Source organism: Brassica napus, chromosome A7, assembly GCF_020379485.1.
Source record: "Brassica napus cultivar Da-Ae chromosome A7, Da-Ae, whole genome shotgun sequence".
NCBI classification, from domain to species: Eukaryota; Viridiplantae; Streptophyta; class Magnoliopsida; order Brassicales; family Brassicaceae; genus Brassica; species Brassica napus.
Genome location: NC_063440.1, coordinates 1,701,882 through 1,719,109, shown reverse-complemented (window position 1 = coordinate 1,719,109; position 17,228 = coordinate 1,701,882). Strand labels below are relative to the sequence as shown.

At 37.2% G+C, this 17,228-nt stretch overlaps 4 protein-coding genes across 4 annotated transcripts; 2 read left to right on the top strand and 2 right to left on the bottom strand.

The window, feature by feature from the left end:
- Positions 1-3,882: 3,882 nt before the first annotated feature.
- LOC125576714 (secreted RxLR effector protein 161-like) lies at positions 3,883-4,632 on the top strand. The gene has a single exon (XM_048737331.1). It carries the CDS (start codon positions 3,883-3,885, stop codon positions 4,630-4,632), a length of 750 nt encoding a protein of 249 aa, XP_048593288.1.
- Positions 4,633-7,102: 2,470 nt separating this feature from the next.
- LOC125576713 lies at positions 7,103-9,381 on the top strand. The gene is made up of 3 exons (XM_048737330.1): positions 7,103-7,108; positions 7,314-7,475; positions 7,570-9,381. The coding sequence occupies exons 1-3, from the start codon at positions 7,103-7,105 to the stop codon at positions 9,379-9,381; spliced, it is 1,980 nt and encodes a 659-aa protein (XP_048593287.1).
- A 4,758-nt stretch (positions 9,382-14,139) lies between these two features.
- Positions 14,140-15,811, bottom strand: LOC125576669 (protein AGENET DOMAIN (AGD)-CONTAINING P1-like). Its single transcript, XM_048737230.1, has 5 exons — positions 15,213-15,811; positions 15,033-15,131; positions 14,502-14,951; positions 14,371-14,427; positions 14,140-14,300 (listed from the first exon to the last, which is right to left on the bottom strand). Exons 1-5 carry the CDS (start codon positions 15,300-15,302, stop codon positions 14,187-14,189), a joined length of 810 nt encoding a protein of 269 aa, XP_048593187.1. The 5' UTR covers positions 15,303-15,811; the 3' UTR covers positions 14,140-14,186.
- On the bottom strand, positions 15,477-16,984 carry LOC125576712. The gene is made up of 3 exons (XM_048737329.1): positions 16,109-16,984; positions 15,612-16,025; positions 15,477-15,515 (listed from the first exon to the last, which is right to left on the bottom strand). Exons 1-3 carry the CDS (start codon positions 16,982-16,984, stop codon positions 15,477-15,479), a joined length of 1,329 nt encoding a protein of 442 aa, XP_048593286.1.
- Positions 16,985-17,228: the final 244 nt, after the last annotated feature.

Here is a 17,228-nt window from a genome sequence, read left to right as displayed (position 1 = left end):
AAAATTTCAATGAATAAGTTTCAATGGCATTCCTCGAATATAAGGACATTAAATAAAAAAAACATTAGATATCATCTCACCTTTAGTTGCATGCATATCACTTCATAAGAGATTTTAACTTTTAATCATCAAAATCTTCATTGCAAAATAGCTTCCTATAACTATGGATTGGTGTTGATCACGTTGGGTTAAAGATAAAAAAATTGGTTGGATGAAGCACGTTTGGTGGTTGAGAAAGAGACATAAAACTGTTGGATAAGCTTCAAGAGAAAGCTTAGGAAACAAGTTATTCATAAAAAGGAAAGATGAATAACAAAATCTATTAGATTTAGGATTAAGATAAGTTAAAGATAAAATTCCTAGATCAATATGTAATAGGAGAAAGTTAAGGTTTCTATTGCCTATATAAAGAGATCAAAGTGTAAGATGATCTCACAAGAAAAGAAGAAGAAAGTTAAGAAAGATTAATAAGACAAAGCAAGAGTTTTATTAAGTTTGTGTTCATACGATCATACCAAGTTTAGATTCTGCGACTTTATTTGGTATCAGAGCCTGAGTTAATCAAATCATGAGTGATTCAGAGACAAAACCAGCTATGAAAGTAAACGCGCTACCCCCCTCTGTCAAAACACCAATGCTCACAGCAACGAACTATGCTGTCTGGTCTTTAAGAATGAAGGTTCTATTTAGGTTTCATGAGGTATGGGAAACCATTGATCCAGGATCAAAGGACCAAAAGAAGAATGACCTAGCTACGATTCTCTTGTTTCAAGGAATTCCAGAGAACTTGATCCTACAAGTTGGGGAGCAAGACTCTCCTAAAGGGATGTGGGAAGCATTGAAAGCAATGAATATTGGAGCTGATCGAGTAATAGAAGCACGACTGCACACACTGATGATTGAGTTCGATCATCTGAGAATGAAAGATACTGATTCGATAGATACGTTCTCAGCAAAATTATCAGAGTTTGCAGGAACAGCTGCATCACTCGGCCATACAATAGAAGAAGCAAAACTAGTAAAGAAGTTTCTATCGTGTCTGCCAAGCAAATTTCTTCAGCTCTCAGCAACACTAGAACAAGTTCTTGACCTAAACAACACAAGGTACGAAGATGTGGTAGGTCGCCTCAAAGCGTTTGAGGAGCGCTTGCGTGGAGAAGAAAGAATGCGAGGAGAGAAATTTGAAGATAATGGCAAGCTCCTCTACTCCGATCATGGAACCAAAGGCAGAGGACGAGGTTCCAACAGGGGTCGTGGGAACAGAGGAAGGGGGCGTGGAAGTAACAACAGCGGTGATAAAAGCAAGGAGAAGAGAGATTGCTCTCAGATTGAATGCTTCAATTGTCACAAAAAGGGACACTTTGCCTCCGTATGTCCAGAAAAGAAAGAGGACCAAGAACTCAACAATACAGAGACTGAGACGTCAGATAAAGCTCTGTACATGCATGAGGTTGTATTCTTAAACGAAGGGAAGGTAATACCGAAGAAGCTTGAAGCAGACAATAAAGAAAAAGGAATGTGGTATCTAGACAATGGAGCTAGTAATCACATGACAGGGAAGAGATCTTTCTTTACTGAACTTAACGAAAACGTAAAAGGTAAAGTCAAGTTTGGAGACGGATCGTATGTTGATATCAACGGGAGAGGCTCTATTCTCTTTGAAGCAAAGACAGGAGAACAACAGCTATTAAAGGATATCTACTACATACCTGAGCTCAAAAGTAATATATTGAGCTTAGGACAAGTCACAGAGCAAGGCTGCGACGTGAGGATGAGGGACAACTATCTCACTTTACGGGATCCTAGTGGACGTCTACTGGTCAAAGTCTTAAGGTCACCTAACAGACTCTACAAAATCTCGTTGCAAGTTGGGAAACCAACATGCTTACTCACACGGTTAAGGGAAGAACCATGGAGATGGCACGCAAGACTTGGTCACATAAGTTTCAAGACGATCAAGACAATGGCAACAAAGGAGATGGTTTACGGTTTACCTGAGATCACAGAAGAAAAGAAGATATGTGACTCTTGTCTAGTCGGCAAGCAAACCCGATATCCCTTCCCCTCATCCACAACATATAGATCATCTAATGCATTAGAACTATTGCATGCTGATCTATGTGGTCCGATAAGTCCGGCAACATTATCTCAAAACAGGTACATATTCGTCATTATTGATGATTGTACGAGGTACATGTGGTCTATCTTACTCAAAGACAAAAGTGAAGCGTTTGAGAGATTCAAGATATTCAAGGCTCTTGTGGAAAAGGAAGTTAACAAGAAGATAGTAACTCTCCGTACGGATAGAGGAGGGGAGTTTACATCAAACGAATTTCAAGATTTCTGCAACGTCAATGGCATTAAGAGACACTTGACAGCTCCGTATACTCCTCAACAGAACGGAGTTGTCGAAAGAAGAAACCGAACTCTAATGGAGATGACGCGAAGCATGTTAAAAGCCATGAAAGTACCTAACTACATGTGGGGAGAAGCTGTAAGGCACGCAACATATTTGATAAACCGTGTTCCTACTCGTGCATTGAAGGACCAAACTCCATACGAAAGTTTAAGAGGAAGAAAACCGAGTATTGGACACATACGTGTGTTTGGTTGCATTGCACATACTAAGGTGGATTCTGTTCATACGAAGAAACTAGATGACAGGTCGGTGACTTTGGTTCACTTAGGCATTGAACCTGGTTCAAAAGCCTATCGTCTATACAACCCAAGTACGAGAAGGGCAGTTGTAAGTCGAGATGTCATATTCAATGAAGAAGCATGCTGGAACTGGAAGAAAGAGCATGAGCAAGAAGAGACAGAATCCGGAAACTTTAGCATGACTTGGGGTTCAAGTCATGATGATGGTAATGGTTCTTATACTGTTGAAGCTCAGCAAGATGTTACCGAAGACGAAGTACAACATCAAGGTGATAATGCGGAAACAGAGGAAACAGAACCAAGCATTGAGACGGGTCCAAGAAGATCATCTCGACAAGTGAATACACCTAAGTACTTGGAAGATTATGTATTGATTGCCGAGATTGAAGGTGCTATGCTACTACTATCTATCGATGATGAGCCCTCGACATATCAAGAAGCAAAGAGATATGCCCGTTGGATAAAAGCATGTAAGGAGGAGATAGAGTCAATCAACAAAAACAAGACATGGACTCTGGTCAGTAAGCCGCATGGAGTAAAAATCATTGGTCTAAAATGGATCTTTAAGGTAAAGAAGAATGCAGATGGTACTATCAACAAGTTTAAAGCAAGACTTGTCGCAAAAGGATATGTGCAAGAACTTGGCATAGACTATGAAGAAGTCTTCGCACCAGTGGCAAGGATCGAGACGATATGATTACTTATTAGTCTAGCTTCTGCTCAGGGTTGGGAAATTCACCATCTAGATGTGAAAACAGCATTCTTACATGGTGAACTAAATGAAGAAGTCTATGTGTCTCAACCGGAAGGGCTTGAAAAGAAGGGAGAAGAACACAAAGTTTTCAAACTATCCAAAGCTCTATATGGGTTGAGACAAGCGCCTCGTGCTTGGAACACAAAGCTGGATCAAATCCTAAAAGGCCTCGGTCTTTCAAGATGCTCAAAGGAGTGCTCTGTTTACCGTAAGCAAGAAGGTAAACTAGTACTCATTGTTGCGACGTATGTTGATGATTTGTTCATGACAGGGAGCTCTACGTCTGCTGTTAAAGAGTTTAAAGAAGCAATGGCTAAGAAATTTGAGATGTCTGATCTCGGATTACTTACATACTATCTTGGCATCGAAGTTAAGCAAGGACCGAATGGTATAACCATAAGCCAAGAAGCATATGCAAAACGTGTTTAGAAGAAGCAGGCATGGATAGTTGTAATCTAACTCATATTCCGATGGAGTTTGGGTTACAAATGTCGAAGTCCTTGGAAGAAGCAGAAATCGACTCCACTCAGTATCGGAGAAGAATAGGATGCTTAAGGTATCTGATGCATACAAGACCAGACATGGCATTCTCAGTTGGAATTCTAAGCAGGTATATGCAATCACCTCGAGAATCACATGGGAACGCATTGAAGCATGTCTTAAGGTATCTAAAGGGAACTCTAAGCTATGGTTTTGAGTATAAGCGTGAAAGGAAGCAGAAACTAAGTGGATACAGTGATAGTAGTCACAACACAGACCCGGATGATGGAAAGAGCACAACAGGGTACATATTTTGTATTGGAGAAACGCCTATCAGCTGGTGCTCTCAGAAACAGGAAGTAGTAGCTTTGTCATCATGTGAGGCAGAATACATGGCAGCTACAGAAGCTACGAAACAAGCAATTTGGCTGCAAGAACTTATGAGTGAGATAACCGGAAGTGAAGAAAAGAAGACAGTGATAAGGGTTGATAACAAATCGGCCATTGCTTTGGCTAAGAACCCTGTGTTTCACCGAAGAAGTAAGCACATTCATAAGCGGTTTCATTTCATTAGGGAGTGCGTGGAACGAGGACTGATAGACGTGGAGCATGTGGCCGGGACGAAGCAGAAAGCAGATATCCTAACTAAAGCTTTAGCCAAGATCAAATTCAAGGAGATGAAAGACTTGATTCAAGTTCAAGAAAATGGCTTGAAGCTTAGAAGGGAGAATGTTGGATAAGCTTCAAGAGAAAGCTTAGGAAACAAGTTATTCATAAAAAGGAAAGATGAATAACAAAATCTATTAGATTTAGGATTAAGATAAGTTAAAGATAAGATTCCTAGATCAATATGTAATAGGAGAAAGTTAAGGTTTCTATTGCCTATATAAAGAGACACAAGAAAAGAAGAAGAAAGTTAAGAAAGATTAATAAGACAAAGCAAGAGTTTTATTAAGTTTGTGTTCATACGATCATACCAAGTTTAGATTCTGCGACTTTAAAAACCCTCACCAAGGTGATCATCCCTTATATATTAAAAGATAAGCATTGTAATAAATGCGTTCACACTAAACTGGACACATGTCATGTGTAGAAGCATTGTAATAAATGCGTTCACAATTAAATGGACACATGTCACATATAAAGAGCTTCTGAGCCAAACTCTACATAAATATATTTACACTATGTACTTTACATTTTTTTAATATAAAACTCACATGCATGGTTCTTCTTTACGTTATTTTTACTGTTTACGAATAGAGTTGGACAAATTATTCATAAATTTTGATTCGATTCGTTATCCGTTTTGATTCGGACCGAAAAATCCAGATATCCGTTACTCTACGAAGCAAATCAAATACTAAAATGCAATATCCGTAAAAAAAGAAGCAAATCACACATATCAATATTTATAGGAACGGATATCCAATTTGATTCGTTATATGCATATATATATATACATATATTTAAAGAATTATATATAAGTTATATATTATAGTTTATATAAATTTTATAATATTTTTATTTTTAAATAATTTTATTTTAAGAATTTTATTTTTCATGTATTATTTTGAAAAAAAATGTCATTTAATATTAATTAACAGTATCTTTGTATATTTATCAACCATCTTTATATACTTGTACATACACATACATGTGCACATTGACGTGAGCACCTTATAACTAAGTATTTACCACAACTGAAATATCTAACTTTTTGGAAGTTAAAATATTATTTTTCTTAATGTTTTTTCACTATCGATCAAATTGTAGTAAAAATGATTTGTCTTAATTTTTTTTTTCTTTTTTAACTATTATCCGTTTAGAAACTATATATGAAACCATTGATTCGACATCACAACTATCTAAGATTCATAACATGAAAACAAACAAATAATAGTTATTTTTGATTATCACAGGAAAAAAACCCAAAAACATCAAACATTTTAACCGAATAAACTTAATAAATATTGATATAAAATGATTGTTATATTTTAGGAGATTAAAAACATAAATTAATCTAAAATCGAACCGATATCCAGATTAAACAGATTAATGTTTTCTTATTAAAAAATAACGAAACTAATAATCACATTCCGCACCTACTAGAATATTAATTGAAGGGTTTTTTGCTGTCCCAACGTCTCATCACCGCTATTCGATGAAGCTCTGGCTTTGAGAGAAGTTGTTACTGCTGCAAGGACCTCTTCTGCCAAAAACATCTGGATTAGATCCAATTTTCAAGAGCTTATCAGAGCTTTACACTTGAAGTTGTATTCGATGGAGCTCTGTGAGTTTTCATGGATGTCGAGTGCTTATCCCACTTGTTTGATTTCATTATGTTTTCTCTTATTCCGAGAGATCAAAACTCTGTTGTTGATCGTCTTGTGAAGTCAGCTCTTCACTCTCCTTAGTGGTATCTATACTATTAAAAGGGAAGGATTTCTAAGAAATCTACTTATAAAAGGTTGTTGGACCTATTCATTAGAAACTTAATAAATCTTATTTATGTAAAGTTATCTTTTTATACATTATATAGTTAGTTATTTTGGTTGTTCCTAAATTGATGCAACTTAATTATTTTTTCCTAAATTGATGCAACATAATTATTTTTTAATACCAAAAAAATATCCGCGCTTCTCAAGCGCGGATCAAAATCTAGTTCTGTATTAAACTTCCTCTTAAATTAATGTAGTCCTTGGTTGCTCAAAAAAGAATCTAAGGTTTTTTCGAAACGTTATTGTTAACAACTTTTTCCTAGTTACTGTTTGGTGGGCTAGGTTAACATTAAGATTAGCAAAATCCAGCTCAACTTTAATTTTATTAATTAGCTCATTTTAATTTGATCGTATTGTATGGATTTTAGTAAGGTTAAATCTATCAAAAGATCCTAAAATAGGTTTTATGACCAAAATAAAAGAGAAAATGACACAAAGAACACTAAATGAAGTTTTCCTCCCCAAACTAGCACTCAGGATCAGAATTCACAAAAATAGGTTTCATTAAAGGGGCAATTTACCCTTATGCCCCCTTCTTTAACTAATTTAAAAAACAAATTTGAAATCAATTTGTCGCCGTCCTCGTTTCATCGCTTCTTCTTCTCGTCTCTCCGTCGTCGTCGTCGTCGTCTCTCCGTCGTATGATTTTTTCTTAGACTTTTCAGGATATGCTTCATAACCAAGTATTATGCCTTACAGAACTACTTGACTTATGCAGGTTAGTACTGATCCAGTTAGCTGTAACACTCAAGCTTCTGATACATTTGCTTCTACTGTTCCATTGAATGCCAATCCAGCGATTCTTTCTACTGTGCAGAGTGAAAAACAGGTACATTGTCCTTAATTCCCTTTTTCTGTTTGTGTTTGCATGATATGCTTCATAATCAAGTACTATGCCTTACAAAACTACTTGACTTTTGCAGAGTCTTCTATATGAAGGTGTTTCTACAGTTCCTCTGAATGCTCTTCCGGATTTTAGTACTGATTCAGCTAGCTGTAACATTCAAGCTTCTGATACATTTGCTTCTACTGTTCCATTGAATGCCAATCCAGTGATTCTTCCTACTGTGCAGAGTGAAAAACAGGTACATTGTCCCTAATTCCCTTTTTCTGTTTGTGTTTGCATGATATGCTTCATAATCAAGTATTATGCCTTACAGAACTACTTGACTTTTGCAGAGTTTTCTATATGAAGGTGTTTCTACAGTTCCTCTGAATGCTCTTCCGGATTTTAGCCCTGTCCATATTGGACTTTCACCAAACACGAGAGTAGCTGGCGATATTAAGGTGAATAGCTATTTTAAGACAAAGAGAGAGTTGATGTTGAGGATGAAGAAATGGGCTTTAGAGTGGAAGTTTGAGTACAAGACTGTCTCTTCTAACAAGTCAAGAGTGCTTTTGAGTTGTGTTGATGAAAATTGCACGTGGAGGATGCGTGCTATCAAGCTACCTGTTTCAGATTTTTTCGTTGTTAAAAAGTATGTTCATGAGCATACATGCGATACAACACACAGGAAAGCCAACCACAGACAAGCATCTGCAAAGTTGTTGGGTTCTTTGATTTCCAGCAATTATGGAGAAAAAAAGGAAGGTCTCAAACCGAAACAGATCATTGAACAGGTCAGGATGCTGCATGGTGTTCACATCAATTACAAACAAGCTTGGAGAGTGAGAGAAGAAGCTCAGATTTTGGTTAGAGGGACTCCTGAAGACAGCTATTACAATTTGTCTAGGTGGTTGTATAAAATCACAGAAACAAACCCTGGTTCCTTGACTTATCAACATGTTGATGCTGCAGGAAAGTTCAAGTATGCATTTGTGGCTTTTGGTCCATCGATAAGGGGATTTTCATTGATGAGGAGAGTTATTGCAGTAGATGGTACATTTCTGAAGGGAAAATTCAATGGGACTTTATTGGCAGCTTGTGCTCAAGATGGGAATTATCATCTATATCCTCTCGCCTTTGCAGTGGTTGACGCAGAAAACGGCGCCTCTTGGAAATGGTTCTTTAGAGGTTTGAGCCAGAAGATCCCGGACGCTTCGGATCTTGTTTTTGTATCAGACAGGGCTAACTCCATTTCTTCAGCGTTGGAGGATGTATATCCCTTATCTCACCATGGAATTTGCAGGATCCATCTGCTCCGCAACATCACTCCTACATATGCGAAGACTGGGTTGCTACCTCTGGTGGAAAGCGCTGCTGATGCCTATACGTGTCACGAGTTCTGGTTAATCTTCAAGGACATAAAGGATAAATGTCCTGAATTGGCTAAGTATCTGGAAGAGTCTGATTTTAGGAAGTGGGCACGAAGCTATGCGCCTGCGAACAGGTATAATATCATGACTACCAACATTGCAGAGTCTCTCAATTCTATGTTGAAGATGCCTCGTGAGTTGCCCATTATCTCTCTCCTTGAAACTATCAGATTGACGATGACCACTTGGTTTTTTGAGCGACGCGAAGCGGCTGCGAAACATAAGCACCTGGTTACTCCAAAAGTTGTTCAGAAATTGGTATCTAGGTTAGGGGCCGCAATGTTGTTGAATGTGTATCAAGTTGATCGAAGCGAGTTTGAGGTGAAGAATGAAACAATGAAGTTTGTTGTTGACTTGGAGAAGCGGCATTGCACATGTAATGTTTTCGACATTGACAAGATCCCCTGCATCCATGCCATCGCTGCTGCTAAGCATATCAAGAGAGATGAAAACCGTTTTGTTGATGCTTCTCACTTGACAGAAACGTGGGCTAAAGCTTATGCTGAAAGCATACATCCTGGTGGAGAGTTGTCAACGTCCACCTATCCAGAGAATATTGATGAACTGTCTTGCCCACCTCCAGCTACCAAAAAGAAAAGTGGACGCCCTCCTACAAAGAGAAAGAGATCCGTTGGCGAGTTTGGGGTTCCTGGATCTAAATCTCAGTCCCACAAGTGCAGCAGATGTGGCACAGGAGGGCACAACAAGATCACATGCCAGAGGCCTATAGGATGAAGTTCTACATTTTTACATTTTTATCGATTATTATTTGGATGTTTGGCTATTTGATGGTTACATGATATGCACAAGACCATATACATTTTTTCTTTTGGAACCCTATCCTGAATAAGTATGATTTCTTACAACTTTTGTAATATACAACATTATCTTTTGATCTCATTTCAATTTTTAGTTTAAACTTCTTTGCTAGAAAAAAACACAGTAATATTCAACTATTCTGGAATCCCATCCAACTTTTGTAACATCCAACTTTTGTAATATACAATGTATTATACTATAAATTGTATGGGTAAATTCAATTATGTGGAAGCAACTAACAGATGATTCTCCTCAGCCTAGCGGCTAAACCACGAAACCTATGATACCGAAACATTTGATCGACCCGGGTTCGACTCTCCTACGAGTAATGGGTGATTTTTTTTTTTTTGTTCAAACATATATCTCAGGAATCACATTTGTCGCAATCGGAAGCCCATCCTGAACTATCAAAGATCTTTCCAATGTATTATACTATAAATTGTATGGGTAAATTCAATTATGTGGAAGCAACTAACAGATGATTCTCCTCAGCCTAGCGGCTAAACCACGAAACCTATGATACCGAAACATTTGATCGACCCGGGTTCGACTCTCCTACGAGTAATGGGTGATTTTTTTTTTTTTGTTCAAACATATATCTCAGGAATCACATTTGTCGCAATCGGAAGCCCATCCTGAACTATCAAAGATCTTTCCAATGTATTATACTATAAATTGTATGGGTAAATTCAATTATGTGGAAGCAACTAACAGATGATTCTCCTCAGCCTAGCGGCTAAACCACGAAACCTATGATACCGAAACATTTGATCGACCCGGGTTCGACTCTCCTACGAGTAATGGGTGATTTTTTTTTTTTTTGTTCAAACATATATCTCAGGAATCACATTTGTCGCAATCGGAAGCCCATCCTGAACTATCAAAGATCTTTCCAATGTATTATACTATAAATTGTATGGGTAAATTCAATTATGTGGAAGCAACTAACAGATGATTCTCCTCAGCCTAGCGGCTAAACCACGAAACCTATGATACCGAAACATTTGATCGACCCGGGTTCGACTCTCCTACGAGTAATGGGTGATTTTTTTTTTTTGTTCAAACATATATCTCAGGAATCACATTTGTCGCAATCGGAAGCCCATCCTGAACTATCAAAGATCTTTCCAATGTATTATACTATAAATTGTATGGGTAAATTCAATTATGTGGAAGCAACTAACAGATGATTCTCCTCAGCCTAGCGGCTAAACCACGAAACCTATGATACCGAAACATTTGATCGACCCGGGTTCGACTCTCCTACGAGTAATGGGTGATTTTTTTTTTTTTGTTCAAACATATATCTCAGGAATCGAAGAGTCTCTTCCAAACGACATCATGTAACTCAGTAACCGAAGAGTTTCTTTTCGTCAAGATTGGGTGTTATATGATTGGTTATTTCAGTAACTGACTTCAATAATCGAAGAGTTCCACAATAATCAAGAGTTTATTTTAACTGACTTCAATAATCGAAGAGTTCCTTTTTGTTCTATAAATATAAGGGACGATATCAGACCTTTTATTCACTCACTTCATTTCGCTTGATATATCCTTTTGCAATACAAGTTAGTTTTCGATTTTTCTCATTTTCCATTCAATTCATGAACTTTTTTCTATTTCTATTTTATCGTAACATCTTAGTTTCGATTTTGTTGCAGGACAAAGTTTCAATGGAAGGAAGTTCAAAGAAGATGATGAAGCGTCCCATAGAGGAGGTTTACGGATGTGATGCCGCCGAAGGTTTCAAGAAGGGGAAGAAGGAAACTGTGGAACATTACAGGGCTCTTCTTCGTTTGTCCAACGAATACAGGCTATCTGAGAATGATTGGAATCTTGCATCCAGCAAAGCAAATTCAATTGCTGTCCAAATCGAGTTGCTTGAAGATATTATCAAAGCTGATGGAAAATTTGATTTAACTGCTGAGTTGGAGAAACTCAAAGAAGAGCACTCGGAAGCGGAAGGAATGCTTGCTGATGTGAAGGTCAAAGTCCCTGATTGGGATAAACTTGGCGAAAGTTGGCTCCATCATGAGTAATTTCATGTTATCGTCTTCTCTTTTTATGTTTTTAAGGACCACATTATGTTTGATTTTCAGTTTTTATTTTAAATGAATAAGCACTTTTGTTTCTCTTGTGTTGTTTCTTCAATTAACAACCTAAATAAAAAACTTGTTCAATGTTTTTCACTATTTTGTAATGGTTTGGCCTAGTGTTCTTATAACTTGGTTATCTGATTTGCTTATTTGTTTTTGGAAAGCCATCCTGAATACATAAAATGATATCCAGATTATATAAATCTATCGTCTGTGAATAAATGAGTTCACATTTACTCTGTTATCGAATAACCAACGTAGCCTAGTGGCAAGCCCTTCTACTCTTAGTGTACCCTTATCACACAATAAGTCGTGTTCGATCCCCGTTGTGTATACTCACATTTTTTTTTGTTTTTAATTAAATATTCAAACGTTATTTTCGTTTTATTGTAGCTTTTGGCAAGTATAAGACCCTTGGTACAACGGCTGCACACTTGGATTAATCTATCGAGAGTTCACGAGTTCAATCAACATCAGATCACATTCTTTTTCATTTTTTTTTTGTAAACTTTAAAGGAATTTGTTTTTGGAAAGCTATCCTGAATACTTAAAATGATATCCAGATCATATAAATCTATCGTCTGTGAATAAATAAGTTCACATTTACTCTGATATCGAATATCCACCATAGCCTAGTGGCAAGCCCTTCTACTCTTAGTGTACCCTTATCACACAATAAGCCGTGTTCGATTCCCGTTGTGTATATTTTCACTTTTTTCTGTTTTTAATTAAATATTCAAAAGTTACAAGTTATTATCGTTTTATTATATCTTTTGGCAAGTATAACACCCTTGGCACAGCGGCTGCACACTTTGATTCATCTTTCGAGAGTTCACGAGTTCAATCAACATCGGATCACTTTCTTTTTCATTTTTTTTGTAAACTTTAAAGGAATATGCTAGGCTTTGGTGCATTTTGCTTTCTCACTCTTTTTCTGGAAACCCATCCTAAAAGTACCATAAGCATTTGACAATTCATCAATACATCCTAAAAAATTTTTCAATAACAATCTAAATGAAAAAAACGTTAGGGATAATTCATTACAAACTTAAACTTAAACGTTAGGGATAATTAATATCAAAGTAGAAAAACAGTGTAGAAAACAGAACAAATATGACATTTTCACTTCCTTTGACCTTCCTGGAAATCTTTATCCATAAACTGGTCGAAGATCTCACAACATAGCTTGCTTCGTAAGTCCATCGCAGTTTCATCATTTATATTAGCCATGCTCTTCAATCCCAGTGACCTGCATTCCAGCATCTTCACAACAAAAATACCACAGTTGTATGGAAATTTTGTCTTTGGAAGCCCTTCTGCAAACTTAACTTCAAATGGACTGATATCTTCGAAATTAACCTCTTCACCAAGAAGTTCCATCTTTATGGCACTAATCAACACTGTCATAAATACCCAAAATTATACAATAAATCAATCACCAACAGACAACAAAATGAATATGTAAAAATGCATCACAATCACAAGCAGCAAGTGACAAACTTTTATTTTCTAAATTAGCTAATATTTTTACCTGCCAGTTCTTGGATTTGATTAAGAGCACGTTTGATATTTGCTTTTGGAAGACCACAATGGAAGAGTGTGATTGTGTTGTCCATCAATTGTATCTCCACCCCAATATAGTGACAGCTCAACTTATCTTCAATGACACCATATATAACATCAACATCTTCCAGCCATACCTTCTTTGGATGTATTAAACCTTTCACAAGTTCGCCTACACAGCCCTCCAATAACTTTTTTTTTTCTTATGTGGCTTCCTGACAGATTCATAAGCGTACCCAACCACTTCTAAGAATTTGACTGGTACAAAGCATGCTGCTGGAAGATTGTTGTTGCGGAACCAAGCACCTTGCTCAACCCTCTTACAATTTAGCATTTCAAATGCAACATTTATGTGCTGCCAATGTAACAATATAGTTAGAAACTTCATATAGAACTGCTATAACATGGACATCTAGCATAGCTCAACTCAACCTCTTCCTAAACATATGACACAATCAAATAGAAGACAGAACAGAGTGTTGATTACCTCTTTGTTGAGATTGTTTTCTGCATCGTCCATTTTTTGAAAGAACTCTTTTTCAATTTCTTTTCCATTGATATAAAACGGTCTGTAGTTGATAAAATTAACTAGTATCAATCGAAACTTTTACAAAATAAATTAGGAATATTTATGCGAGGACAAAAAGTTGCTTACACACGATATATGCCCCGTAGATCCATCCAGTGTGCAAGCCTTGAAAACCGAGGAAATTCAGGTGTCACAAATGGATCAATTGGAAGGATTACCTCAGGTGTTACAGGTATAGGAGGGTTTCTAGGTCGTATTGGCCTCTTCTCTTCTCGCTGTAGAAAAGGAAGCAAATCTACTGGCTGAGCATTTGCTTTCTTCTTCTTACCAACATGTGGCTTCCCCTTTAATTAAAAATAAAGACAAAAATTCAGGATCGTTTTTATCTTTATACTTGAATGCCTTCCTAATATGAAGTAAAAATATTTTTTATACCTTTTTTGCATGATCGTCTTGACTTGGTTTCACACTCTTACCCTGCTTTACTTCTATCTGTGAAACAAAACCGATATATCAAACTATTGACCTGAACTTCAATTCAAGTGGATCTTATTCATTTTTATTACCTCTTTTGCCATTTTCCCAACACCATCTTCTGATGGACCAGCTGCTTCATTTTTCTTACAAGCGACAGCCTTCGCCTTCCCCTTTTTGAATGACAAAAATTCAGATACATTTATATCTTAATTCCTAGTATGATGTATAAATATTTCATACCTTTTTATCACCATCTCCTTCACTTGGATTCACACTCTGCGTCTGCTCTTCTTCCATCTGAAAATCAATACCGAGATATTAAACAAATGACATTATTTTTCAATTCAAGTGATCCAAGGCATTTGTTTTACCTTTTTTGTCATCTCCCAAACACCATCTACCCATTTTCTTGGTTTTCGCATCTCAGAATGGTGGAAGTAAATTTGTTCTTTAGAATTGTTCAAAGAGACAAAACACGAGCCATCAAACAAAATGACTTTAACTTTTCCAGCGCACCAGGCACCATTGTCGAACGCCTCCACGTCCTGCATTAGCTCATAACTTTTCTTCGCTCCAGATCTCTCAGGTGGTGGTTGAGGACGTATTCTGTCAATTGATACACGTGTCTCAACACTCCTTTTCCTCTTCTTTTCGTCCAGAGACGGGACGAAGTACTCAACTTTCACCATCTCAACCCCATCAACCAAATATGTTGCCAACACATTTCCTGGATACCATTTATGACAAGTATTGTCATCTTGTGATGAAATCTCCACATTTGCTCCGATCTCAAAGGGATTTTGAACTCTGCTTTCTACATCCTGTGATGGTTTAGATTCAAGGATATCCAGTCATTTTGATAGTTGCTGAGTATTTATTAAAGGTTTTAATGAAAGTAATACCTTATTTTGCTCTGTTAAAAGATTTCTGCGAGCTCGGGTATTTGGCTGTGTGTCGGAAATGTTTGGTGAAATGATCTCATTCATAAGCTCGTGAGTCTCCTGAATTCAGGAATGGTTGAATGAACACGTACAAGGGCTTCCAAAAATTACTTGAAAAGTCCAATTTTTTAAAGAAGGTACCTGCTGCGTCTGAATTGGAGTAAGGACTGGAGTCTCAATATTCTGTTGAGCTATTGGAGAACCAGGTGTCTCTTTCGTGATCTCATTCATAGGCTCTCGTGTATCCTGATGTCAGGAATGGGATTATGAACACGTACCAAATTCATAATTTTATAAATACCAACAGTTTTCAAAATTATACTTGCCTCATTGTTAAGTTGTTCATCTGCTTGATCTGCATTGGCTTCACCTTGTCTGGAAGCCGTCTCATGAAATGGAGTTGTGTCAGTCTGTGCAAGTACAACAAAAATTAGGAAGGCAAGCCTAAATATGTATAACATCTTCCAAAATTACTTGACAACTCAAAACTGAATCAAGAACTAGATAAACATTAATTTTAATTTCCGAAAAAAAAGTTACCTCATTGTTTGGAGTTTCATATGAAGTAACTCTTTGTAGTTTCTCTAGGTTTGTCACACGTTCTTTAATCTGTTTCCTGTCTTTTTCAATCAAACACAAACGATCGTTCATGATCCTTAAATTATCTCCCACCATCTCGCTGATTCTGTTGATCTTTGATTCCAAAGACTCCTCCTGATACGAAGTAGAAGCTTGACTCATCCCTCCATTCCCAAACAGTAAAGATGCTCTTCTTATTTCTTCATTAGCACCGTATAGGTCTACTGACATGTTTCGCCAATCTCTAATTTTAAACTTATAACCTCTCTTGGATAAATCGGCCATGTCATCCAGATCTTTATTAGCTTCGTCTCCCATGCAAACATCATCTTCTGGATCATTAGAAATAGGAGGTAGGATGCATGTGACCTTAAGCTGAAACCATAAAAATAATTAGCTTTTAAATGGAGAATCATAAGGCAAAACAGAAACAAGAAAAAAATAATGTAAAAACTTACATGATCTTTGATTTCAATTAGGAGAACATCTATCAGCTGTGGAGAAGCTATTTGAAGGTACTTCTCACACAAAAATATTGGGGTAGACGGTTGAACGCTCAGAATAGGAACAACTTGACTGAATGCATACTGTAGCAAAGGTACTGACTCAAGTATCCATATAAGAAATGCCATAGGGAACCCTTGCAAATCATAATTGTTTTTGTCGAGGCTTTTGTCGACAGCTCTCTGAAGTGATTTTAACAGCAAATTATAAGCTGTTCTCCCCCATGGGTATGTCATCAAGACATCCATATCCTGCGCTATTTTCACATAATCCAAAGTAAAAGTTGTGCCACCGTCGAGAAGGCTCTTCTGTAGTAGTATGCTCTCAATCAGGAGGAGCATTGCAAGGCAGAATCTCTCATCAGAAGCATCTTCTCTTGTGTTTCTGAGCTGCTTCTCCACGTCCTTTACTGTATGAGTACGCCCTTTTAGGAAGTCCCACTTAAATTTCTCGGTTCCCTCTCGTGGTTCTCTTGCTTCACCACTACATTTCAAACCAGTCACCATGTGGAATTCTCTTATAGAGAACCTCATTGGCTGAGCACCAAAATGGAACCATGCTTCGTGTCTCTTCACTGTCTTGATGCTTTTGGTGAGAACTGCGTGCACTATCTTAGCTGATAATTTCAAAGACCTCTCTCCAAGCTTGATCACCGGTCCCAAAAACGTCCCTCTTATTCTGTTGAACTCATCATTTCCTAGAATTTCCTTAACAGTTTTGATATAAGCAACTATCGAGTGTTGGTTTATCGATATCGTCTTCTCTGGCTCTGATCCAATCGGATACCTCAGCTCAGGCAGTGCTAGTCTTAATGGTAATGGATCTCCCATCTTGTTTCTATCCTGCGTAAACAAGAAAAATTTTATTTGTCTAAATTAATTAAAATCCAATTTTCAGGAAGGGTTTCCTGAAAAAAATACAAATCCTTCCCGAAGTCTATACACATGCTTTCACATGAACTAGAATTCTACGAATCATATTAGGTTAAAACGAGCAAGTCTATACACAAGCAAAAACCAGGAGACCAATCTCTCAGAAAGAAAACACACATAAGGTTGAATCTGCAACATACCT